Source organism: Xenopus tropicalis, chromosome 1 (genome assembly GCF_000004195.4).
Source record: "Xenopus tropicalis strain Nigerian chromosome 1, UCB_Xtro_10.0, whole genome shotgun sequence".
NCBI lineage: Eukaryota > Metazoa > Chordata > Amphibia > Anura > Pipidae > Xenopus > Xenopus tropicalis.
This window is the reverse complement of record NC_030677.2, coordinates 200,602,324-200,629,213: the sequence shown is the minus strand read 5'-3', so window position 1 is coordinate 200,629,213 and position 26,890 is coordinate 200,602,324. Positions and strand designations below refer to the sequence as shown.

At 39.9% G+C, this 26,890-nt stretch overlaps 1 protein-coding gene across 4 annotated transcripts in view; it reads left to right on the top strand.

Annotated features, from left to right (window-relative positions):
• npr3 (natriuretic peptide receptor 3) overlaps positions 1–26,317 on the top strand; it is a 59,464-nt gene extending 33,147 nt beyond the window's left edge. Inside the window, exons 4-8 of one of the 4 annotated variants that reach the window (XM_004910421.4) lie at positions 9,940–10,075; positions 15,452–15,546; positions 17,668–17,791; positions 21,861–21,945; positions 25,259–26,317. In XM_004910421.4, the coding sequence (XP_004910478.1) occupies positions 9,940–10,075; positions 15,452–15,546; positions 17,668–17,791; positions 21,861–21,945; positions 25,259–25,370 (552 nt within the window). In that variant the 3' untranslated portion in view covers positions 25,371–26,317. Of the gene's footprint in view, positions 1–9,939; positions 10,076–15,451; positions 15,547–17,667; positions 17,801–21,857; positions 21,946–25,258 lie in introns of all 4 variants that reach the window. The other 3 variants (XM_004910420.4, XM_004910419.4, XM_002936681.5) reach the window with 3 other exon arrangements.
• Positions 26,318–26,890: the final 573 nt, after the last annotated feature.

Here is a 26,890-nt window from a genome sequence, read left to right as displayed (position 1 = left end):
GCACGGTCTTGGTGTGGCATGGGTATAGCCAAAAACCCCATAGATTGCTATTTGCAGGTCTCTTTGGCATATGCCAAGCACTGGGGGGTATTTTTTCTATTACAGTCCATGTACAGAACAGACATATGAAAAGTGTAGACGTTAGCAACAAATATGGTGGGCCAGATTACCCAACAATGGGGTAGTTCCTTTCAGCCAAAGTTGCCATGCAGTTTCTGACTGTGTACTTGTGACAATGCATTCGCCAGCTGCCATAATGTGTTTTAGAATGTCAAAGTCTGCCCCATCTCTATTGGCTATCATCATATCAACCAGCTGTTGGCAACAAATATGGTGGACCAAACTGGCCAACAAAGGGCTAGTTCTTTTCATCAGTCAGGCAAATTTTCAGTCCAGTGATTGTGTACTTGTGCCAATGCCGGCTGCCATAATGTGCTGTGAAATATCAACATTTGCCCCATCTTTATTGGCTATCCTCTATACTGTTAAATCTATTTACTAGGATTAAAACCAATAAGTGACATATTTTGCACAATTGCCTGTTTTACCCCAAAACAGTCTCAAAATACATTTTAGTCTAATAAAAGAACTTATTCAGGCTACAGAGATTAAACAGGCATACCTTTAATTTACTACAGTTTCCATTAAATTACACAAATTACTTTAGGCGCATTAAGCAGCGCTCAGTTACCTTAATCCAGTAAATCAGGGATTTAATGGGCCGTGTTAATGTAGGAACGTATTGACTATTCAATACAGTCAGTAAGGCTACTGAAAGGTTGTGTCTTAACTTTTTCACCTAATACCTACAATGGATCAAATGGGAGTCCTACCATAACAGTTGGGTTTATCAGCGTAACCAGTGCCTCAAGCCAGAATGAGTTTCTTTGGCCCCCAGGCCCAACCAATATAAATTTATGGCTTTTCTGTATTCACTCGTGTAGTGATTGAAAGGCAGTTCCAGTAAAATTAATTAAGAAAATGTCGTAACGTGACACAGTCAGTGTTGTGTTCCCAACCTCGGATCATCAGGGCCAGCAGGATTAATGACAGGCTCGGCTTTGTGTCTGCCCTGTCTGCTACAGAATGGAGGAGATTTTGGCTTTTTTTACGCTCAGCTAGGGAATAATTTGCTGAAATGAAAAGGTCCATTCAGTAGCCAGAGTACTTGGCTAATTGTCTTTGATAGTATAAAAGCAACCACAAACTGGCTTCCAGCAGCACCAGGAGAGAGACACAGCTTTAACAAGAGAATGGCATAGCAACCCAATAGTGGGGCTACACAGTCCATTAATGACTGAATGAAACAAATCCTAGCCAAGAGCTAGACAATCAGTGTAATTAAGCTTCTCTATCTCCACCGTTGCATTTTCAAGTTTTAAGTTGATGTAGTTAGTGGAATTCAAAGATAATTTCTGTTTAGCCTTCATGTATTAATCATTTTGAATTACCTTTGGAATTGGACCTGCTGGATTTTTAGTTGGGGTGTCTTACCCTTGCAACAAGGCAGTGGTTTGAATGGTTGGTTATAAGACGAGAGGTTGAATATGAAGTCTATCCAACACATGATATGCAGGTTTTAGTAGCGATGGGCCTAAAGCAACAGCACTTGCTGAGTAACCTTAAATTATTTCACCACTCATTTTCGGTTCAGCTGGAGAAGACACTTGGTTGAGGGGTGAAACTTTTAATCTGTTGATCTGAAGGAGACACTTAGATGTGTTGTGTAATGTTGTCATGTTTACTCAGTAAAGGTGGCCACACACGTGGCAATTTGCGATCTTTTGTACGACCATCGGTCGCACAAAAGATCGTTCAATTGGCCACTAACATTGAGGGCTGAAACAGCAGATAAGGAGGTAGAAACAATAGGATTTCTACCTCCTTCTGCCGATTCAGCACTGAAAGCAGATTTTGCTTGGGTGCCTTCTATGGCGCCCGATCAAAATCTTTTAACCCACCCGATTGGCGAGTCGACCGATATCAGCAGCTTCCTGGACCATCTACCCAGAGAGTCAATAACGTTAAACAAAGCACCAGTCAGATATGACAGATATGACCTCTGTTTTAGAAACTCTGCAAAATATCCATCACAACTGGTCGATAACACATCGGTTTTTTTTGCCTCTGTAGTTGTCTGCTCCAAACTACTCTTTCTTGGCTTTGTGGAATGCTCTTAAATTTTCTGTTTTCATCACCATCTTTTTAAGAATGCTCAGTGGAGCCCAACATTCATGCTTCCAACTGGCTGTGTACCAGATCTATCAGTAAGGCAGGGGAACCCACATGATATGCACACATTTTTGAAGAGGAAAAGCTGTAGTGCCGAGATAGCAATACACAGCTGTACCGAACAGACAAAGCTTATCTCTCAGCTCTGGATCATGCAGCAGCAGCAGTAGCCGCTAAAAATGTTATGTGGGCTTGGTAAATAGAGAATATCCTACTGAATTCCATAGCTAGATAACTCATCATAACAAATATAAGGAGTTCAAGCATGTCAGAATGAAAGATTAGAGTGTTAATAGTTTGCCTAAAAAGCTGGAACGAAGGAAAGACCAAGACGGAAAATGATGTATCAGCCCAATTTGATACCTCAGCTCATCCTCAAGGCTAGGGGTCCCCAACCTTTCTTTCTTGTGAGCCACAGTCAAATGTAAAAAGACTTGGGGAGCAACACAAGCACCATAAAAGTTCATGGAGGAGCCAAATAAGGGCTAAGATTGGCTATTAGGGGCCTCTATGCAGACTCTCAACTTACAGGGGGCTTTATTTGGTAGGAAATCTTGTTTTTATTCAACCAAAACTTGCCCCCAAGTCAGGAATTCAAAAATAACTCCCTGGTTTGGGGGCAGTGAGAGCAACATCCAAGGGGTTGGGGAGCAACATGTTGCCCCTGAGCCACTGGTTGGGGATCACTGCTCAAGGCTAATTAACCCCCTACCATGATGGTATGTAATTTATCGTGCTTTATCCTTGCAGTCAATTCTACACCCCTCTTGGAGGATCATTTCCAGAAACAGAACTACCATAGGCCTCAAAAACAATGATAGTTTCAAATAAATTCATGAACATTTATCATTAAAGGAAAACTATACCCCCAAACAATGTAGGTCTCCATAAAAATATATTGCATAAACAGCTCATATATAAAGCTCTGCTTCATGTAAATAAACCATTTTCATAAAAATATACTTTTAAGTTATATGTGCCATTGGGTAATCCTAAATAGAAAATAGTAAGTACTAAGGGCCGCCCCCTGGGATCATAGGATTCACAGTGCACACAAACAAGCCAAGGCACACATACATGCTAGGCCCCATCAGCCAATGAATGGGCAGAGTTCTGCCTTTTACTCCCACACTACTTCCTGTTACAGTTAGAGCTGCATCACTTCCTGTCAGCTGATCTCTGAGGGAGCACACAGCCCATCACTAAATGGCGGCTCAAGGGAAAGGATGTAAAAGGGCAGTATTTACTGATATATATATATTACAGTTTGGTAAGACTAAGGCCACACTCACATTAGCATTTTGTAGAATGAAGCACACATAAATAGCTAGGGATGAACCGAATCCCGGATTTTTTGAAGGTTTCGGTTTCGGCCGAAACCGTCGGGGAGGGTGGGGGGGGGGGATTCAGCCGAACCCAAAAAAGTGGGTTTGGTGCATCCCTATCACAAACTGACCATAGCATGAGAAACGTAACCAATGGGCAGTTGGCTTCCATTGCCTGGGTACAGATAGAATGAATGAGTGCAATTAACAGCTGGTTAATATAAACTGTTTAAAGCCGAAGCGCATACTTGTTGCTGGAACTGAACTGCAGAATGTTTGGCTGTTGACAAGGTCGTAAAAATATTAGGAACAGAGCATATTCCCTCCTTATCTTGCGCTGCTCCCTGGCCCCCGGCCAAGGCAAATATTTGCTGTGTGTGGTGTGGTTTCATTCGATTTATCAGTGAGTAATTTTAATGAGATTTTGTTGCCAAATATGCACGCATGGCAGTAGCAATCTATTATCTTATTAAACTGTGCTGGTAATAAGGAGTCTCATACGTACCAAGGCCTTAAATGCATTCCCACAGCTGGAGCTGGGTTTTTATTAAATGTAAACTTTTGCCTATCATAAGGGGCAAATAAGACTTGGATAAAGCTTCTCCGTTCAACAAGATACCAAGTTTAAAGCCTATTATTAACATTATTTTATGTGCTTAAGTGTTTTGAGTTGATTGGGGATTCCTAGAGTTTCCAGTAATGACATTGGCTAACTACTAGTTAGTTGATACTTTGCTTGTTAGACTAGGGGGCCCATTTACAAAACCTCGATTAAGTATTTATGGGATAAAATTATATTTTTTCTAACTTTTCGAACATTTCAGAATGTCCATGATAAGTTCGTTAAAATTCCATGACTTTTCCGTGGTTTTTGTTAAGTTCCACGAAAAAGTCATACTTTTCGCAAAGACTACGAACATTTCAGAATTCATTCAAGCTTCGGTATCATGACTATCTTTTGGCCAGGTTGGAGCTGCAGAGTGCCATTGAGCCCTATGGGAGACTTTCCTTGGGCCGGGTTGGAGCTGCAGAGTGCCATTGAGCCCTATGGGAGACTTTCCTTGGGCCGGGTTGGAGCTGCAGAGTGCCATTGAGCCCTATGGGAGACTTTCCTTGGGCCGGGTTGGAGCTGCAGAGTGCCATTGAGCCCTATGGGAGACTTTCCTTGGGCCGGGTTGGAGCTGCAGAGTGCCATTGAGCCCTATGGGAGACTTTCCTTGGGCCGGGTTGGAGCTGCAGAGTGCCATTGAGCCCTATGGGAGACTTTCTTTGGGCCGGGTTGGAGCTGCAGAGTGCCATTGAGCCCTATGGGAGACTTTCCTTGGGCCGGGTTGGAGCTGCAGAGTGCCATTGATTCCTATGGGAGTCTTTCCTTGGGCCGGGTTGGAGCTGCAGAGTGCCATTGAGCCCTATGGGAGACTTTCCTTGGGCCGGGTTGGAGCTGCAGAGTGCCATTGAGCCCTATGGGAGGCTTTCCTTGGGCCGGGTTGGAGCTGCAGAGTGCCATTGAGCCCTATGGGAGTCTTTCCTTGGGCCGGGTTGGAGCTGCAGAGTGCCATTGAGCCCTATGGGAGGCTTTCCTTGGGCCGGGTTGGAGCTGCAGAGTGCCATTGAGCCCTATGGGAGACTTTCCTTGGGCCGGGTTGGAGCTGCAGAGTGCCATTGAGCCCTATGGGAGACTTTCCTTGGGCCGGGTTGGAGCTGCAGAGTGCCATTGAGCCCTATGGGAGACTTTCCTCGGGCCAGGTTGGAGCTGCAGAGTGCCATTGAGCCCTATGGGAGACTTTCCTCGGGCCGGGTTGGAGCTGCAGAGTGCCATTGAGCCCTATGGGAGACTTTCCTCGGGCCGGGTTGGAGCTGCAGAGTGCCATTGAGCCCTATGGGAGACTTTCCTTGGGCCGGGTTGGAGCTGCAGAGTGCCATTGAGCCCTATGGGAGACTTTCCTTGGGCCGGGTTGGAGCTGCAGAGTGCCATTGAGCCCTATGGGAGACTTTCCTTGGGTCGGGTTGGAGCTGCAGAGTGCCACTGAGCCCTATGGGAGACTTTCCTTGGGCCGGGTTGGAGCTGCAGAGTGCCATTGAGCCCTATGGGAGACTTTCCTTGGGCCGGGTTGGAGCTGCAGAGTGCCATTGAGCCCTATGGGAGACTTTCCTTGGGCCGGGTTGGAGCTGCAGAGTGCCATTGAGCCCTATGGGAGACTTTCCTTGGGCCGGGTTGGATCTGCAGAGTGCCATTGAGCCCTATGGAAGGCTTCCAAAATCATACATTGAAGGTTTCAAAGCCAGAAAGGCGTTCGAGCCGTTTATGAACGTTCGGATTCGAAAATTTTGTGACATTCGGAAGGCAATTACGATATTTTCGTGACATTTTAGAACATCAGAAATCATCGTAGTTATTCTGAATTTTTTCCATATCCTGATTATAAGCCCAAAAAATTCAGACTTTAGTGAATGGGCCCCTGCCTCTATATTCTATATATTCATACATCTGACCAGTTTAATTAACAGCCCATGAACAGTATTCTCTATTTTGGACATCCTCAAGTTGTGACTTAGGGGGTGTGTTTAATAAGATTGGAGATAAATATCACCAGTGATGTTGCCCATAGCATCCAATCAGCAATAAGATTTGAACAGTCACCTACAAGTTAGAAATCAAAAGCAAAGATCCGACTGGTTGCTACGTGCAACATCACTGGTGATGTTTATCTCCAGTCTTAGTAAACATGCCCCTTAGTGGCCATATTGAAGGTGCAATATACCCATTTGATAATAGGCTTGTCCCTCCCCTGGAACGTCACTGGTCAAAGAGAGGGGGTTGATTTTAGTTTCACTCCTCCATTGTTTTATTCCTTTCATATAATATATATTACATGCTATTATAGTTATTATGCCTGAGAGTACAGGCAGCACAGAGCTGCCTACAAAAACTACAGATTTTTGATTAAAAATAAGGTTTAGTTTGCCTTAATGAAGAATGTTACACACACTATTAAATGTATGGCTTGTGCTGTGTATGCAGTCGGACCCCATGGGAGTGAGAGGTTCTATTAAAGGGCACATTGGCTGTCGTAGAGTAGATATTAAAGCGGAATCTTCTACAACGATGGTGATTGTCACATGTAGTAATACAGGGAGCTCTGGCGTTATTTACTAAATAGCATTCCAAGAACTGGAACAATGTGACATTTTCTGCATTCTTGAATACAAACACACAAAATAGTTTGTAGCCATTAGCCGAAATCACCAACATTAGCCGCACATTAACTCGCTTTCTGAAAGGGAAGCTTGTGTGAGAGAACAATGCACAGTCGCATGTTTAAATGCAATATTTGGCTAATGAGAGTCCAATTAGGGCCGTGGGAAAATACTGCTGCAAATGATGTAGCCCTGTGCTTGATTGCAATCATCACTGAAAGTCTCACTTTAAACCTATTGGGCTGAAATGGGATGAAGAAAGCCAGCAGGGCAGTTGTGTTTTTGCAGACATTATGTCAAAATACATCCTTCATTCTCATTGGTTAAGATGTGTGTTGCTTTAGAAGTCTTGTTTTTGTAGATATTTGCACAGTGTATTATAGGCAAACATAACCTTAAGTGGCAGGGTGCCAGGTGAAGAGCTAGTGAGTAGTCCAAGGGGCTCCACAACATCAATTTGGCCCTGTACATATGTTATTAGTATGAGTGGATACAGGGTCGGACTGGGCCGCCAGGACACCGGGAAAAATCCCAGTGGGCCCCGACAGCCCAGACCCAACCCTTGCCAGTGCTCCCTCTGCCTGACCGTTTTCTCCCCTGACGCATTAAATTTATGTGCGCTCAGGGGAGGACGTCGGGTGGGGGACCCTGCGGGGGGGGGGGTTTAGGGGACGTGGCCGGCGGGGGCAACTACTGGGCCCCTGTAGAGCCCCGGTGGGCCCTGCAACCCCCAGTCCGACCCTGAGCGGATATAACAATATGAATTGCTTTGCTATTGGAAACTGAATTGTCTGTAGACTTGAATAAAACTCTGACACCCAGTGCCTAAGGGTGAAGACACACAGAGCTAATAGCAACAACTACTTTTTGACGGCTACTAAACGCCAGAAAACCCCCTGCCATAGACAATACTGAGAATTGCCTCTGCTAAAACACATGTAGAGACAATTATCAGTGAATGATCAGCATTGTCTGTTTTAGTAGCCACGATAAGCAACTGCTACTAGTAGCTCTGTGTGTCCTAAACCATGAAAAAAGGGGAAATGTTTTATTGAATTTACCAAACAATGATATTAGGATCAAACTGTACTAACAAAAATGCCCTCTCTGTGAGAAAGCCATGCAAAAATTCTGTCCCATAACTGATCCATATATTATTCAATTGCCCATGCCTATGGCAGGCAGACAGGACAGGGCTACATTGTGCCCGCAGCCACTTGGCTCTTCTCCCCATGCCAAAAGGGCAAAGTGCAGAATGGAAAACTGCCCCTGCCACAATGCCAACTTGAATGGCCTGTACAAGGTATGCTTTGTACCATTTAGCTCTCCTGGACTTGCTGCAAGGGCATTTGTAAGTGACCCCTGTAGATTTACAACAGGACACTCTCAGTTGACCACTCTTGGAATCACGGCAAATACTGTATTCCACAGCTTACAATGATCACCCCTAAAATTTGCACATTGGTGTTTTTACTCAAAAAAAAAAAGACAACTTGTGCCATTTCCATTGTAGCAAAAGGGAAACCAGTGGGGATGCCCAGCATTGTATCACTGTTACCTTTCTTTTTTTGAAATATAGTTTGAGTTGTTTTGATTCTGGTGCGGCCAACTTGCTATTTGTTAGCTGCTACTTTAATGGAAGACTCAAGCTGAAGTTTCGGCTGCTTCCCCTCTGAACATGGGAAAGTGTGGCATAAGGGGGGTGGTTTAAACTGGGAGCAGCTATAAAACTGTTCAACACAAGGGCAGGTCCCCTGGTCCAGGTGATACTTTAAATATCAGCTCTATCTGTATTCGTTTAATACTTATGTACACATCGTAAGTGTTATTGATCGTAGTTATTTGGCCATTTTATCCACAGTGTTGACTTAGTTTAGAAGCAGCAGACTGGTGCTTTATTGGACTGTTTAACTCAACCTTTGCTGTACTGATACTGTAAATAGTGGATGGGAAGGTATTGTCCTGAGGGAACAGGAGAACATGTTATAGGGCTGAGTAGACTGTTAAATACTTGTCTAGGAATAGTGTTTTCAGCAGGATCCAGAACCAGCAGACCAGAACTATAATGCGGTTAGGGATACTCGGTGCTAAACATTTAACTAAACCGTAACAATACAGTTAATATAGCTAATGCTATGCAACAAAAAAGTACCGAAATATTCAGAGCTTCACCATTCTCTGCCCCACTGGAGCTTACGATCTAAGGCTCCCCTCCCATTCACAGCAGGAGCCAATTAATCTGCCTGTATGTTTTTGGAGTATAGGAGAAAATACACATAGACACAGGGAGAACATACAAACTCCTTTTCAAGTTGTGCCCCGGCGGGAAGCAAACTCAGGACCCCATAACTGGAAGTTCTACCTGCTGAGCCACTGTGAATTCATATATTTTGTCATTAAAGAACAATGTCTGGTCTGTGATATTACAAGGCCACATTAATGTATGTTTGGACATTGCATGACCATGGTGACAGCCCTTGGTTAATGGGGTGAGACATATGCAGACCAGGGGTAAGTAGATGGGTAAGACTTAGGGACAGATTCATAAAAAGGGAGACTTCTTCTTGTCTTTGTCTCACCCACTATTATTTTGAAGGTAAAGCGATCTTTTCCAACTGGGGACCCTCCTCAAGGTGCCTCACTTCAGAATGTGTAAAATGTCTCCAGCTTTAATATATCTGCCCTGGTTATGTTTCTACAGTCAAAAGGTCCATAGACTGCTCTAGACTGTGACCTAAAATGGTGCAGTGACCAGCAACCCTCTTCCTATGGGTTTTGGGGTCAGATAAAATAATATTCTTTGTAACAGTCAAGGAAACATCCTTGGGAAGCATCAATCAAGGTGCTCCAAGATACAGTAAAAATGGCCTTCCATGGTAATGTGTCCATTTTTATCTTTTCCATTACGACTATCCTACTATTCAGTTGCCTATGACAATGCTTTGAAAGCATTTTAAACACATTTTTTGCAACAGGAGTGGGTCAGAGCGATTAGTCTAATGAATGATTCATGTATGATCTTGTCAAGATATCCTGAAACTCAGCAAATTCCAGGGACCTATGAATAATCCAGCTAAAGAACATATAGACAGATTTTTGGATCTCACCTAAGACTCGGTCTTTTCAAAGATGGGGAACTTGTCTAAAATTCTTAATAATTGCTTCCCCTCCCCTTCTATTCCAGGTGAACATGTTTGTTGAAGGATTTCATGATGCAATTATTCTCTACGCTCTCGCGTTGCACGAGCTCCTGAAGAACGGCTTCAGCAAAAAGGATGGCGAAAAACTAGTACAACAGATGTGGAACAGAACATATGAAGGTACAATACATTCAGTATGTATGCTCTATAGTAGGATGAACACCAGGATGGTGATAAAAGGAATTTTTAGCCATAGTCACAGAACCAATTAAAATGCACAAATCATTTAGTTGGCCAGTTGGATTGATTCCTGGCCACATCAATTAAAATCAAATAACTGGGAAGTCTACAGGCTGGCATAACATACACAAGAGATCCAGTTATAAAGTGTTGGGGTAAACTCAGAACTCAGAAAGGTCTATGTGAATACATCTATAAACATTTACAGAAACATTGCTCTGAGTCCTCCGTGAAAAGAAACACCACATTTCTTTCCTTCTATTCTGTATACATTCTGTGTCAGACTTCCTTCTCTCAAAAAAACCCTTCAGGGCATGGCACAAGTCTGTCCAGTTTGCTCCTCTCTCCACCTCCCTTCTCCTCCTCCCCTCTCTTCTCTGCTGTAATCTGAGCCTAAAACACAGATGCAGGCACGGAAGTGACATCAGACCAAGCTAAAATGGCAGCTGCAATTTTAAACTAACAGAGGTAGCTTCTGTGGCTGTTTACCCAGGTATGGTAAAGCATTCTACAGAATAAATATAGTTCTAGCTTGCACTAAAGTGGCTAATCTATTGGCAATAAACTGCCTCAGTAGCTTTCCAGATTGTCACCATCTGACTCCAGTCACTGGGTGCTTTGAAATTTGGACACTTTGGCCAAACATTTGGCTCTATTTAGATTATAATGCAATCTGTTCATTTTCTGAAGCAGGGTACTAAACATTTTCTGTTAAGCAAATGGTGCAGTGGTTCTTTACACCATTAAATTTCATACAGAGTGCCCTGTATGGGCCGGCCACTAGACAAAATGTGTCACCAAAGGATGTGTGGACAATTTACTTACTCACACACTCCATAAATACTCTGGAAGGTCAAATGATAAAATGAACAATAGTGTGCCAATGTGGCAGGGAACTTCAGTTATTAGCAGGAACTGATATGAATAGAGAATAGGGTCTGCAGAGGTTATGGAATATGTTGGTGCAATAAATAACGGACAATAATAACATCTGTGAATAAGTTCAGCTGTAGGCACGGGGTACTTTTGCACTTTACTTCACTGTAACAAATGATCCCCATGAAGTGTTGCAGTAGAATACATAGGAAGGAGCCAAGGATAACAGTAGCCCAGGGAGAAATGCTCTCATTCCGTTTAGGGCAATAAACAAAGCACATTGGGTTTTTCCTTATTGGATGGCTTCTTATCTTTTCCATAGAAAAATGTGTTATTGTTTAAAGCAGGGGCTGATAAAATACCAACTGCCAGGGAGTGTTTTCATAGCCGCCATTTTGCCATCCCTGTTAGTGTCGCAGTAGGCACGTGCTTATCTTAGAATGCAGCGACATCACTGGAGAAGAACCTTTCATGTAATCTCTGGTTTTTAAACAAATGAGGATTAGTTGGACCCCTGTATTGTCCATTTTTATGGAGCTATTGTGTTTAATGAAAAGAGCCTATGGCAGAGGGAGCAATGCATTTTTTTTTGCAGATAAGGAGCTTGAATGGATTTTTAGGTTTATTGCACTGATACTGAAGTATACACCAGGCTGGCCTTGATCTAGTAATCAGTTATATTTGTCTCAATGACAATGTCTTCATTTTTTTTGTGGGGTGAGGTTAGGCTGAAAATGGCTAACAATATCAAATTAAAGCATTTAACTATGTACAAAATAGAATGTAAGCAGGACACATATAGAGTGATATATGGGAAAGCTAGGAGTTTCAACACACTGGTGTGTGATCCCATTGGATTGCAGTCTGCTAGTGAGTCCACCAGTTGACCTAGAAGTGACAAGGGCCACAGTTTTTCCCTACTTACTATTCAGTCCTCTGGGCTCAAGGCCCTGGGAGGGGCTAATTGCTTTTAACAAGGTTTAAACCCTGATTAAAATGCTGTAAAAAGTCGTATTATTGGAGATATTGGGGCAACGCACACAGCAGCCTTATCCAACAAAGCTCCCCGGCTCTTGGCAGTCAATGCTGACTTCTTTGGGACCTGCCTCCCATATACTTCTCCAGTACCACAACATGGAGTTGATGAAGCAGTGTCCCAAGAAGTCATATTATTGGAGATATTGGGGCAACGCACACAGCAGCCTTATCCAACAAAGCCCCCCGGCTCTTGGCAGTCAATGCTGACTTCTTTGGGACCTGCCTCCCATATACTTTTCCAGTACCACAACATGGAGTTGATGAAGCACAGTGGCCCAAGAAGGACTAGATACCCTGCAATATGACTGTGCTGGATGGCCTAGGCTCCTAGTAACCTTTATGTTACTGTATTAAATTAATATCTGGCCCTCAACATGTTTTTCTGAATTACAGGATGGCACTTACTGTATTAACAATGGGCAAATTTGCTCCTGGGCAGTTACCTATGGCAGCCAATCAGGTGTTTGCTTTCATTGTCTGTCTCATAAAAAGCTAATCCCTGGTTGGTTGTTATGGGCTGCTGCCCAGTGTTTATAAATTAGTCCCATGATCAATTGTCTGTGCCACGACTGGCCTTCAGGAAACAAACCCACAATGGAACTGGGTAGAAATCGTATGGATTCTTTGCACGATTTACTTTCAAAATGACGCTGTGTTCCCTGTAATTTAAGCATTTAATTTGATAGTTTTAAAGCAAAGCTGTTTCCTATAAGTAATTAGGGTTTCCATTCTCTTTCTAATACTGGTACTGCAAAACATATTCTGTTCTACACAGGGGACCTTATTTATCTGCCCTTTTTATTTACTCATAGAGGGAACAGGAATTCCAAGCTCTAATGGTGCCCTCTGCTGCCCAAAATACCCAAAGTATTAGTAGAAAGCTCTCTTTTCCCTCTAGCAAACAGTAATATTTGAGCTAAGTTAAATATTGGTAAATCACCTCTATATTAAATATAGTTCTTATATATAGTGTTTGTTGAATGCTTGACTTTAGGCTTCAGAGTTAAATTATCCTAGCAACTAGTCTGCAATTTTAAAAGTCAGAAGTATCTGTAGCAGAGTGCCTGAAAATAAACATACGGAATTAAAAATATGAATAACTGTAAAACTGAACCTGAAACTGGGTTTCTGTGTTTTGTTTTCAAACAAGCAACATGGTACAGGTATAGGATCCGTTATTCGGAAGCCTGTCACCCAGAAAGCTCTGAATTATGGGAAGTCTATTCCCCATAGACTCCACTTTAATCCAGTAATTCATTTAAAAAAAAAAAAAAAAAATTAACTTTCTCTCTGTAATAATAAAACAGTACCTGTATTTGATCCCAACTAAGATATAATTACCCCTTATTGGGGGCAGAACAGCCCTATTGGGTTTATTTCATGGTTAAATGATTCCCTTTTCTCTGTAATAATAAAACAGTACCTGTACTTGATCCCAACTAAGATATAATTACCCCTTATTGGGGGCAGAACAGCCCTATTGGGTTTATTTAATGGTTAAATGATTCCCTTTTCTCTGTAATAATAAAACAGTGCCTGTACTTGATCCCAACTAAGATATAATTACCCCTTATTGGGGCAGAACAGCCCTATTGGGTTTATTTCATGGTTAAATGATTCCCTTTTCTCTGTAATAATAAAACAGTACCTGTACTTGATCCCAACTAAGATATAATTACCCCTTATTGGGGGCAGAACAGCCCTATTGGGTTTATTTAATGGTTAAATGATTCCCTTTTCTCTGTAATAATAAAACAGTACCTGTACTTGATCCCAACTAAGATATAATTACCCCTTATTGGGGGCAGAACAGCCCTATTGGGTTTATTTAATGATTAAATGATTCCCTTTTCTCTGTAATAATAAAACAGTACCTGTACTTGATCCCAACTAAGATATAATTACCCCTTATTGGGGGCAGAACAGTCCTATTGGGTTTATTTCATGGTTAAATGATTCCCTTTTCTCTGTAATAATAAAACAGTACCTGTACTTGATCCCAACTAAGATATAATTACCCCTTATTGGGGGCAGAACAATTCTATCGGGTTCAATTAATGTTTAAATGATTATTTAGTAGACTGTGGCAATTGGCTTCAGAAGCAAGTGGGAAGGTAGCCAGAAGCCTAGTTACAAGAGAACTACTTACAGTTAATAGTCTGAAATGCTGGTGGGAAGAAGAAATCTTATGATATGTGGGTATTTATGATTAACAAGCCAAACATTCCTTCTATGCTTAAATCATTGTTATGTATATATTGAACAGACCAGTAGCCCAAGGTTCCTGAGAAGGCCGGACAAATAAAAACCCAACCTGGGAATATCATGGGACCAGGCAGGAGCAGCTTTTCTAATACATTCTACAGTAATGGCTGATTGGTTGCTGTGGGATACTGGACACATAAATCTTTGCCCATGTTGCTTCCTAAATCCTATATTAAATCCTATTACTTATTATATGTCTTGAATAAATAAATCTAATTTAAGGGAGATCTAAAGCTCAACAAATAATTAGGATAGAAATGTCAAACCTTAAGTTTTGGCAAAGTAAGCACAGGCCTTTAGCAGTGAAGAGCATTCTGGATAACAAGTCCCATATCTGTATATAAAATACATCATTTCTACCCATATTCATATTAGGCTAGTTCTCCTTTAAAGATAATAACATTATGTTGTGGTACCCCCCAAAAAATATAAATGATTATATAAACTTATATATAAGCTTTTACAGATAGGCCTATTCTAATTCCAAAAATTAGGGTCACTGACCCTAGCAACAAAAATTTAGATCAACTATCAGTGTTATCTTTAATCTGATTTTGTATTGCCTATCTTCCGTTTTAGGCTCTTGCCTGTTCATCTCCCATATTGATTTCCAAGTTGCTGCTAGGTTGCTAGGTGCACTGATGCCTGGCAACCAGATAGCAATCCAAATTCAATATCATGAATAAAAGGTTATAAATAATGAAGACCAATTGCAAATTGCATTAGCAAAGTTAATATAAAGGTTACATTCAGTAAGGTATAAAGTAACAGTGCATGTTCTCTAATACGTTGTTTTTGCAGCTGCGTGCCACCATAGTATCACGCACATTTTCTGCAATTGTATATTTGCACTCTGTATTTCAAACGTCCTATACGGTTCCTGTCATATCCCTATTACAGAGGTCACATACTTTAAGCAAAAAAAAAAAAAAGCGGAGCAATGTTCAGATTTGAGGAATGCAGACACTAAGATGAAATTACAATTTCTTTTGGAATGCCAACAAAAATGTTGGAGCCTGATGAGATTTCCTGTTGTAGTGGCCTGTAAAAATCTGTCGACTCACTGTTTTATTTTACTTGGAGCGGGAGCTATTTTAACTAATGAATTCTCTAATTCCTTGCATGCCATGGGTGCAGGCATTGCCGGGCAGGTGTCTATCGATGCCAACGGAGACAGATACGGGGACTTCTCTGTGATTGCCATGACGGACAAAGAAACGGGTACACAGGAGGTAAGGCCACGTCTCTTTACGTAAATCCTTTGGGCCACGGTAACTGCAACTCGTACTAAAGGGGAATAATTGACCATAAAGAAATTATATTGGTCGCCGTCTGTTTCCAGCTGTAGCTGAATAATTGGAATGGAAGGACGGAGCTGTCTTATAGAAGTGGTGATGAATGCTGTTGACATACTGTCATGGCTGTGTGAAATTCAACTCAAAGAATGATGTATAGACTGTGTGCTGAGTACTTCTGTTGGAACTTTTATTGCTATAAGTTGCATTCACTGGATTTCAGGGGTCATTTACAACATGAAGGGTTGGTGAAAAGTGCAAAAAATCAGGCACAGTCCACCGTGTTTTTGCATTTTGCACCCTGCCTTCCTCGGAGAACCTTTAGCTGCCCTATGAATACAGTGCTACCTGCATTTATCAGTGTTTTATTCATGAGGGACGGCCTGTGGAAGGCACTTAGGCATCCCCATTTGTGCCCCCTACCCACATACAAACCTGCACATCATATAGACTAGTAAGTAAGGGAGTGCAGAGAGCATCAAGGCCCTGTGCTTGCCAACATGAGGGTCTTCGTAAATGATCCAGTTTCACTTTTACAGATATCTAGAACATTATTTATTTTTAATGCTATACATATATATATATAATGCTATATATATATAGTTGTTTCCCTGGACACTTTGTTGTGCCAAATGATACATGCAAGCTGGGATTTTAAAGACTGCTGCTGCTGTTTTGAAACTCAAGAATTCTTTTAAACGGTCTATAATAAATATCTGAGCTGAAGGATGAATTTGTGGGGACACCTACTGGTTGTTGTTTGAGACTTTTTTTTTATTGCCTTGAGCAAGTAAATTCTCTAAATGTACAGGTAGGGATTTAGATTTTTGATAAACCCATTAGTATTTACAATGACAAGTTAAGTTTAATATGAGTACAAACTACATAGCGTTATACATTGTAGAAGAAGAACTGGTTCAGTGGTGAAACATTGGCCTGTTATACCAAAGAGTTTCTTTAGCTCACTGCTCCTAAGACATTAATATTAGACTGTGATTGTTTACTGTGCTAGCAATGTATACAGTAAAAACCATTGGACCTGTATGACTATGAAGATTTTCATTCATCCAGGTCATGGTATATCCAATATAAATAAATCTAAAGCAACTGGACTTGTTAAGTAATCACTGAAGATGTTTCACTACTCATCCGAGCAGCTTCTTCAGTTCAACTGAAGAAGCTGCTCGGATGAGTAGTGAAACGTCTTCAATGATTACTTAACAAGTCCAGTTGCTTTAGATTTATTTATATTGGATACATTAGACCTATAGTTACAGTATACAAGGCTGGCAGTTGCTTTAGTGCTCCCTGCTTCAGTCTACAGGCAAGATAATAAAACATGGCTAAACAGTCGCATCCTAGGAGCTTATAAAATGTGCAGGTACTCTATACTAGTGCATTCTGTTAGGGTCTCTCAATTCCGTGATACTCTAAACCAGAAGGGACACTGTAGGGGGAATTAACTGTGACCCTGGAAAGAAGTACAATAGCGAATCTGACATGCATATGGAAGGAAGAAGTCCCCATGAATACAGAGCTGATGAACTTAGGCAGCAATGTGTTCATGGGGTGAACTTAGGACTCTTTACTCTGAATTGAAGCACAGAAGAGACCTGCAATTCCTCTGCCTGCAGGGCAGGGTTGCAAACAACTGTCTCATAATTTTTGGGTGTAAAATTAGATTCAGACTGCTAGGAAAATGTTTACTTCTATTAGGTTGCAAATGGTTTCTGCAAGAGCCAAAAGGGAGTCTCCAAAGTCCAATGACACCCAAGGAGATTACTAAATGTTACTTGTAACTTGCTAAAATAATAATAAATAATAAGCCCTATAGTAATCCATGAAACACAGATGTATCCAGCTACAAGCAGAAGCTGCAAATCTCGCGGTGTTACACATGGTGCCTGTGCACCACCTATCCGCCATTCTGGGCTATCGATTAGCACATACGATTCCTTTTAACTTGATTTTATAATTATTTATGCATCAGGACCCTCTATAGAAATGAAAGAAGAATTGCAGTGAATGCTTTCTGATTATGACACTTTTATTGTGCAGGTTATTGGCGATTACTATGGAATCCAAGGACATTTTGAAATTCGGCCAAACGTAAAGCCGCCTTGGGGGCCTGGAAGGCTACTAATAAACGAAAGAATTGTAGAACATCCAAGTACAACTCCTTGTAAGTCATGTAAGTAGAACAACTTTGTAATTGCTTTCCCCCTAGAAATGGTTTTAACTGATTTGAAAGTGGAAGAAGAGACGATGTTAATGCTAAATGTGTTTTTCAACTGATGCAAAATATTGCATTGTAACATATTGTTAGGTTGAAAAAAAGACACATGTCCACCACATTCAATTACTTTCTTTCTAATTAGGATTAATTGGGATTAATGATTTTTAGTCAGCCTGAACAATAATAAAAGTCATTCTGGGGCCACTCATGAGGCTTAAGTTGCCATTGTTACCCTATCAGATTCAGTTTGCTTTTTTTAGGATGTCATTTTGGCAAGTAGGGTGAGATTGGGTGGACAACCAGGAGAACTTGTGGAGTACTATGACCACATTCTCTGCAAAGACCAGAAAGTGGTAATTGTGAATAATTTCCCTCTGGCTAATTCCCATCAAAAATGATCTTCCATATGAACAAGACAATGGAATGTGATTCATGGAAATCATGTGGCCTGCCCCTGTAGTCTTGGGAAAGTCTTGTTGATCTCCCCATACCTCAGTCAACAAAATATAGATTGGGAGTTCTTAGTGGCTTTTTATAAAGAATGCAAAATGGGAACAACTAACGACCCTTGGAGGTTTTCCTCATTTCATCTTATTTGTGGTATATTGAAGCAGTGGAAATGGGTACTTCAGTCGGTTGTAGAGCCTTTGGTGGGAAGTGGACTGTACATGTCCCCAAAACATCCACGTAAATCCATTGCACAAGGTGTATTTCTTTACTATTAAACAATTCTATAAAGAAGAGGGTGAAAGCTAAAGTCAAGGAACAACTTAATGAAAAAAATACCTGCCCTTTTTGGTTGGATGTCACTAGCTCCAGTTATTTAATCTAGAACAGTAGAACTAATGGCTATATAATAGTAGAACTAATGGGGCACATTTACTAATCCAGGAATCCGAATTCCGAATGGGAAAAAATCGGTTTGGAAACGAAAATTGTGCGGCTTTTTCGTCGCCGTTGTGTTTTTTTTCGTATTTTGCGCGATTTTTTCGTCGCCGTCATGACTTTATCGTATTGTGCGCGACTTTTACGTCGCTGATTTATTGAGCAATTGTAAACGACAGAAAAACCAATCCGATTTTTTCGCGACGACGACAATTCGCGAAAAAGTCATGACGGCGACGAAAAAGTCGCGACAATTTGTGGAAAAGTCGCGACGGCGACGAAAAAAAACGCAAAAATACTGATCATTACGGAAAAAACGCATTTGGACGCTTTTCGGACGTTCGTGGATTAGTAAATGTGCCCCAATGAGTATAAACTATTGATTAACCAATATATAATCAGACACATGGGGTCTCAAATTTGCACAGACCCCTGGTCAATATGTCTGACGGGCTGAGTAAGCCTATAAATATGTGTGACATGCCAAAGGGCTTTGATCCTCTTCGACTGGAGCCTCTGTCTTATGTAAATGAATGAGCTGCACACAAAAAAGGAGTGGAACGTTGGAGTACCCAGCTGTATTTACTGGATGTATAAAAGGATTGCGATGGTCACCCTGCAATCTTTTCATTCTTTTAAGCCGCCAAGAACTCGTTCAATTCCATGGAGGTCTGGTAACAATAATCCCATCTGCCAAAAGCACAGATTGTAAGTTTCATTTCCAGTGCTATTTTTGGCAAGGGAGACATTCCCCTCTGCAAAAAAAAAAAAAATTAATAAAGGAAATTTCACACCCACTTGTCCACTCTTTCCAAAGCCATTTACCTTTAATTAAAATCGAAGCCTCTGTTTGCAGAAAATCCGTACTTCTTCTTCATCGTTATTTTCTCAATCACATAGGAAGGCAGAGTGAAGCCGAGGCTACCTTATTATTTAATGTAGATAGTGAAATCTGTTTCCATTTAAAAGTTTTGTTTTTTCCCCACATCTGTACAGCGTTCTGTACAGAAAACCACATTATATACATATTAGTAGATTGGTTAATGTGAAAGCTTCCATGTCCGCTCATGAAATAGTGCCCTCCACTCACCGCACAGACGTGGAAAGTAGCAGGATGATTGCTTGCTTTTAGCCAATGGTGGATTCCGATGTCTAAATCGCCCATTGTATCAAAATAACAAGCAATATGCATTTTTTGGGTTCAACCGAACCCCCAAATCCACTGTCAGGAATTCGGGCGATTACCAGACCTAATTTGTAAGGGTTAAATATCGGAAAAAAATGTTCCACCTTCGTTCCACCTCACGTGATTTTTAGGATTTGGTTTGGCCAGAACTGTGGATTCGGCCAAATCTGAACCCTGACAAAAAAGGCCAAGTCCTGGCCGAATACTGTACCGAATCCTGGATTCGGTGCATCTCCAATTTTTTTATTGCTTTTTTAATCCGTAATTACTACATATAGGGGCTGATTCATCAAAGTACGAGTTTGAATCCCGACATGGGTAAAATTCGGATTAGATACGATCATTTCTGATGATCGCAAATATCACGAAAGTGCTTACGGAAAAATCGCATTAATCACGATAATATCGTATTGGCGATCCGAAAGTCACAAAATTTCCGTATCTGAGTGATCGTAAATGGTGGGAAAACCTTTCTGACTTTGATCCTTCTGTGCATGATTTTGTAAACCTCCCGTAGGAGGTTCCAACCTGGCCCAAGGAAAGTCATGATACCGAAGCTTGAATGAATCCAAAACTTTCCTACTCGGCGCAACAAATACAATTTTGTCACACAAATTGTTGCGTTTTTTGTCACAAAGTACGAAATGGTTGCGCAAATTGACGAAAAAGTCGCAAAAAATACGCACAGTACGAAAACGTAAAAAAAATATGATTTTTTTGTATTCGGAAGTGATCGTACTTTGATAAATGAGCCCCCTGGTAATGAAAAAAATCTTGAGATGGGATTGCGATTCATTTATCAAAAAAATCTAATTTGGAATTTTGAATGAGCAAACTTTGAACGTATTACATTTGAAATGATTCAAAAAAGCTAAAGTCATTAAACTTCATGAAAAGTGATATTATTAAAAAGGATTAAAATAGAAAAGTATATTGAATTTTGGCTTTACTTGGCTTTACTGTTGTAGAACGCAAAACATAAGATCCGTATAGAAGCATTTAGTTCTTGTGCTTTACATAGCAACAATATTTATTGGCCGTTTATTGGTGTATATACTAAACAGCCTTAAAAAATCATTTCACTACCATATGAAGCTAAAGTAACTGATGTTTAATGTTATTGTGCTTAATTATAGTCCAAGTATGTAACCTCAATTATCTATAGTCATGATGGGGTTAAGGCAGACTCATTTCCTTCCGGGAAACTATTTGAGCGCATATCGGTTTTCAGTAAAATGTGGTTTCTCGTGAACCCCATAATAAGTGGTTTTGAATGAACCCCATAATATATGTGTATAAACCTAACAATTTTATAACTTACAGGAGGGTCTGGATGAGATCCCTACAATGTATACAAGGCAGAATCTTGGACAGGACCACAGAGCATGTTTTAACAACCCCCCCCCAAAAAAAGTTTCAGAATTAGTCCAAGTTTGACTAAAGATCTGTTTTTTGTCTTTGAGATATTGTTCTCTCTAATGATATGGAGATAAATATTCATTTACTGGGATGGACCTGTGTGACCTGGACATGCTTTGTCTTTTGGAACTATGAAATTATTGGACGTAAATTACAAATGATTAGGGATGTACCGAATCCACTATTTTGGGATAAGGCTGAAGCCTGAATCCTTCTTGAAAGATTTGGCTGAATACCGAACCGAATCTAAAATTAAATTAGGAGAAGGAAGGACTAAAGAGAACCACAAAATATTTTCATCTTCTGTGTTTAAAAAAGGTCACGTGATTTAAAGAATAAGGATTTGGTTCGGCCAGGAGCATGGGTTCAGCCGAATACTGCTGAAAAAGGCTGAATTTTGGCCGAATCCTGGATTCTGTGCACCCTACAAATGATCAAATGATAAACCTTAACAAAACAACTGTTGATTTTACTTATAAGTTCTATGACTTATCATAGCTATTTCTTGTCACATTTCTCAAGCAGGTGGCCTTGGAGAATCCGCAGTTACAGGCATCGTTGTTGGAGCCTTTTTAGGAACTGGACTCTTAATGGCATTCTACTTTTTCAGGTATGTTATAAAAAAGCCTTAATACTTATGGTTTTGTCTTGCCATGATACACTTCCTGTCTTTGGGAACCAGGGGGGTCATTTATGAATATTTCACAGTAGATATAAAATGCTGGTAACAGCAATTGATTCAGTGAAAATAAAACCACATTTTAATGGCTCAAAAATTCATTCAAAACATAATGCAAAACAAATTCAGATATATACTATACCAAACAGTGACAAGGTGCATCCTAGTGCCTCTCCTAACGCGTTTCGCACAGAGTGCTTCATCAGAGGAGGTGTGGTGTGTTGATGTCACATCCCTTTTATACCCATCCACATCTACCCTATACATTGTACAGGGTATTGCATTGAGCATATATTATAACAATATTTTAAAATATACACATTCCAGGGTTTAAAATTGCCCTGTATTCAGCATAAATTATACAGAGTCACATAAAAACCTCGTAGACATTGCAAATTTTCAAAATTCTTCTTAATCAAAAACTTTTTAACCATTATAATGGATATTATGGCCACTGTGTTAGAACATCACACCCAACATATAAAAATACAGTGAAGTTTTAAAGTGCAAATTAGTGCAAATCGATTAAAACCAGCTAAAAACTTAATACAAAACTATTTAGGAAACTAGTTGCAGGCAATACAATTTTGAGAAGGGATTCCTTCCATCCAGAGCATACTGTAAAGTCAATACCATATGCACAGTTGGTGAGACTTTATAGAAATTTCACTAATTATAAAATATTTAAAGAACAAGCGAGACAAGAGTGTGAGAGGCTCGAAGAGAGAGGATATAATAAAAATGATCTGCAAATAGCGTTACACAAAGTAGGTGACCTAATAGCAAATAGTAACAAAAATAGAGGTAAAAAAAGTAAAATGGAAACCTCCAAAACTACAAAAGTTGAAGAGATCAGGTGCATTCTAGATTTTGGGGTGCAATATAAACAAATAACTAAAGTTATTAAAAGAAACTGGAATATTTTACAGGTGGATCCAGTGTTAAAAAAGCTGAATATGAGACCAGGTGTTATAAGTAGAAAAGCAAAATCGATAGCGGGATTTATAGCCCCAAATAAATTGAAGAGAAATAACGATAGGAAAGTGACATGTTGGTTAGGTAATGTAAAAGGTTTCTTTCCATGCAAAGGTTGTAAAGCCTGTAAATATACTGGTAATAAAAAAACATTTTTCAGTAAAAATAATGATAAAGAATTTAGTATAGATACTTATATATCATGTCAAACACAGTATGTTATCTACTGCCTACAATGTGAATGTGGTTCTATATATGTGGGACGGACTATCAGACAGCTAAGAACAAGGTTAGGAGAACATCTGCGAGGACTGAAAAATAAGGATGATGATAACCCTTTATATAAACATTTTAAATATTCACATGAAGGCAAGCAGATGCAGTTTCAAATGTTTGGCATTGATAAAATAAATGAAAGAAGTGAAGGAAACCTGGTTACTAAGCTGTTGCGGTTAGAATCTAAGTGGATATTTACATTAAACACTGTAATACCAAAAGGGATGAATACAAAATTTGAATTAAAACCATTTTTAGTGTCATCCTGGAAATAATTTGTGTAGGAGAAATATGGGTTGCAACCTATAGCACTAAATAGCACCAAATGATCTTAAAGGCAATTCTTCTGGGTTTGAAAAGTGACTTATGAGTAACTGGTCGGGGTCTGAATATAAGATAAAGCGAATGAACAAAAAGAAAGAGTTTTTAGCTGGTTTTAATCGATTTGCACTAATTTGCACTTTAAAACTTCACTGTATTTTTATATGTTGGGTGTGATGTTCTAACACAGTGGCCATAATATCCATTATAATGGTTAAAAAGTTTTTGATTAAGAAGAATTTTGAAAATTTGCAATGTCTACGAGGTTTTTATGTGACTCTGTATAATTTATGCTGAATACAGGGCACTGTTTAACCCTGGAATGTGTATATTTTAAAATATTGTTATAATATATGCTCAATGCAATACCCTGTACAATGTATAGGGTAGATGTGGATGGGTATAAAAGGGATGTGACATCAACACACCACACCTCCTCTGATGAAGCACTCAGTGCGAAACGCGTTAGGAGAGGCACTAGGATGCACCTTGTCACTGTTTGGTATAGTATATATCTGAATTTGTTTTGCATTATGTTTTGAATGAATTTTTGAGCCATTAAAATGTGGTTTTATTTTCACTGAATCAATTGCTGTTATTTGTATACTATGTCAGGACCTATCAGTGAAATATAAAATGTGATTTCCTTTCCTAAATATATACTGTTGTGATTGATTAGATATAAAATGCTGGGACTGTTATCACTGTATTGTCCAGCATGCCTGGCAGTTAGGGATGCACCAAACCCAGCTTTTTGGGTTCGGATGAACCCCGAATCCATCCCAAAACAATATTTGGTGCAGTGGTTCTCAACTATGAAAATGGTCCCCTAATGGGCTCAAAACCAAAGGAGGTTGCATGAAACTTTATGGTGAATGCTTAGTTGCTATCATAGATATCTTTGGAACTGTAAGAGAATGACCATTTTATATATATGTAATTATATGTATTACAAGGTTGGGCTTTCATTTCACAAGACTGAAGACCCAGAATCTGTTTAGTAGGGGGAGTTTCACTCCGATTTAGGGTTCTTCTCAAACCCTTCTATGAAACCGAAGACATTCTCTAGCCTCATATGTTATTTCTGTGACCCAGTCACCTAAAGTAAATATAAATAAATGGAGGCCACTCACTTCACATACAAAAAAAGCAACATAGGTGTTTGGTGCAAAAAAACCCAAAACTGTATAGGGTACCGAAAGCAGTAATTTTAAATAGGATAAGGGTTTGCACACCCCAACGTTCTCGATTCCCCTAGAGAAAGGCTCTTTGCTGAAACGTTGGGGTAATTCTCATCTTTGGCAAGTGTATCCGCTATCATGCGTGTCTCTTTTTTGCCTATGCACATTTTGTGGTATGTATTATCTTATCATTTTATGTGTTATTTTCTGTAATTTTGTAATTAAAATTGTTTGCTGTTAAATCTTCTGCATATTATAGAAAGGATTTTTTTTTAATACTACCACTGTGCTTGTGTTTTCTGTGTGCAAACCCTTATCCTATTTAAAACCCAGTCACCTGAAGTCCAGGCTAAATTGACTCTCCTTCAACACAGATATTATCATTGGGTTATTTAATGCAGTTTTTATTTACAAAAACATATGGAAAAATCTCCTCTAGTAGCAAAAAGTGACACTTGACCATCTCACCATTGACATTCCTCCCGTTGCAGAAAGAAATACAGAATAACTATCGAAAGACGAAATCAGCAGGACGACTGCAACCTAGGGAAACACCGACAGCTTCGGGAAGATTCCATAAGATCTCATTTTTCTGCGGCATAAAGAATAGAAAACAAACAAAAATCTTTAGGAAGAAGCAACCAAAGACATCATTACGTGTGATGGGGTTCTTGCAGAAGCTATTTTTTAAGGCAGTAGAATCTTATTTCCATTCTCATATTGTTTTCAGAAACTCAGGAATGATCGATTAATTGCATTATGCCATGTGGCCTTTCATCTTGTGAAAAACGGGCACGGTTTGACAAGGTTATTACGATCTGTGCGTAGAAATCATTGGGCGATGTGTGTCGGACAAAGATAGGCACTTTTTTAAAAAAAAAATAATGTTCCTTTTCAACATGTTTGTCCAGAGCTTCATAGGAAAAACAAACCCAAATTGGCACACATAGTTAACACTGAAATTATTTTTTTCGACACTGAAAATTTTTGCAGAAGGAAAGGTTGTTGGAATGCAACCGCGCAATTTTGATTTGATAGTGCGCAACCTTGGCAGGTACTGGCAGCAGTACGGGTTGTATTCACTCCCATACAGTAGACGTTGTGCGGAAGAGTTAAAACGAGCACGCCGGGCCATTAAACCCAAAGCCTCTGCACGGAATATACCATTCACGTATCTTATTTCTGCTATGAATTCTCGAGGTCGATGGGTTAAAAATACCTGTTTTTGCCAAAGTACACTGAAGAGTTCATGTTGACTCTGGCGAGCTGAAAGCAAACACAATGAAGCATTGATGCAAATGAATCTGTCCATCTTGTTGAATTTTTCTGGTTTGCTCAATCTTGATACGGCTTAACCTGCGGCATGACAGATCGGCTGTATGTTTCAGGGTCAAGCTTGAGTGAACACAGGCATTGACTGTAATCCTGTGGAAATGTAAATGCTTTACCTTAGAATGATTTTTTAGTTCTGCTGCACAATCTATCATGAGATTTATAGTGTCTAGATGTTATTTAATATTGAAATTGCATTATATAGTCATTCTTCTTACCGTTCGCGTCTGTAGTATTTGATCGTTGGATGAGAAATGCTTTTTTTTTTAAAGAATAGGTCACTAAAGTAAATAGGTCAGTTTTTATATGACATTCTGATTTTATTCTGGTGATAAGGCTTCAGAAAAGTCTGTGTAAAATGCTTACATTTCCTACAAGAATATTGCTACTGGTACTGTTCAAATTATACAAACAAATTACAGGTATGGAACCCGTTATCCAGAAAGCTCCGAATTACGGAAAGCCTGTCTCCCATAGACTCCATTGTAATCAAATCATTTAGAATTTTAAAACTGATTTCCTTTTTCTTCGAAATAATAAAACAGTACAGGTACGGGACCTGTTATCCAGAATGCTCGGGACCTGGGGTTTTTCCGGATAAGGGGTCTTTCTGTAATTCGGATCTCCATACCTTAAGTCTGATAAAAATTGTTTACATATTGAATAAACCCAATAGGATTGTTTTTCCTCCAATAAGAATTAATTATTTCTTAGTTGGGATTAAGTACAGGTACTGTTTTATTATTACAGAGAAAAGGGAATCATTTAACCATGAAATAAACCCAATAGGG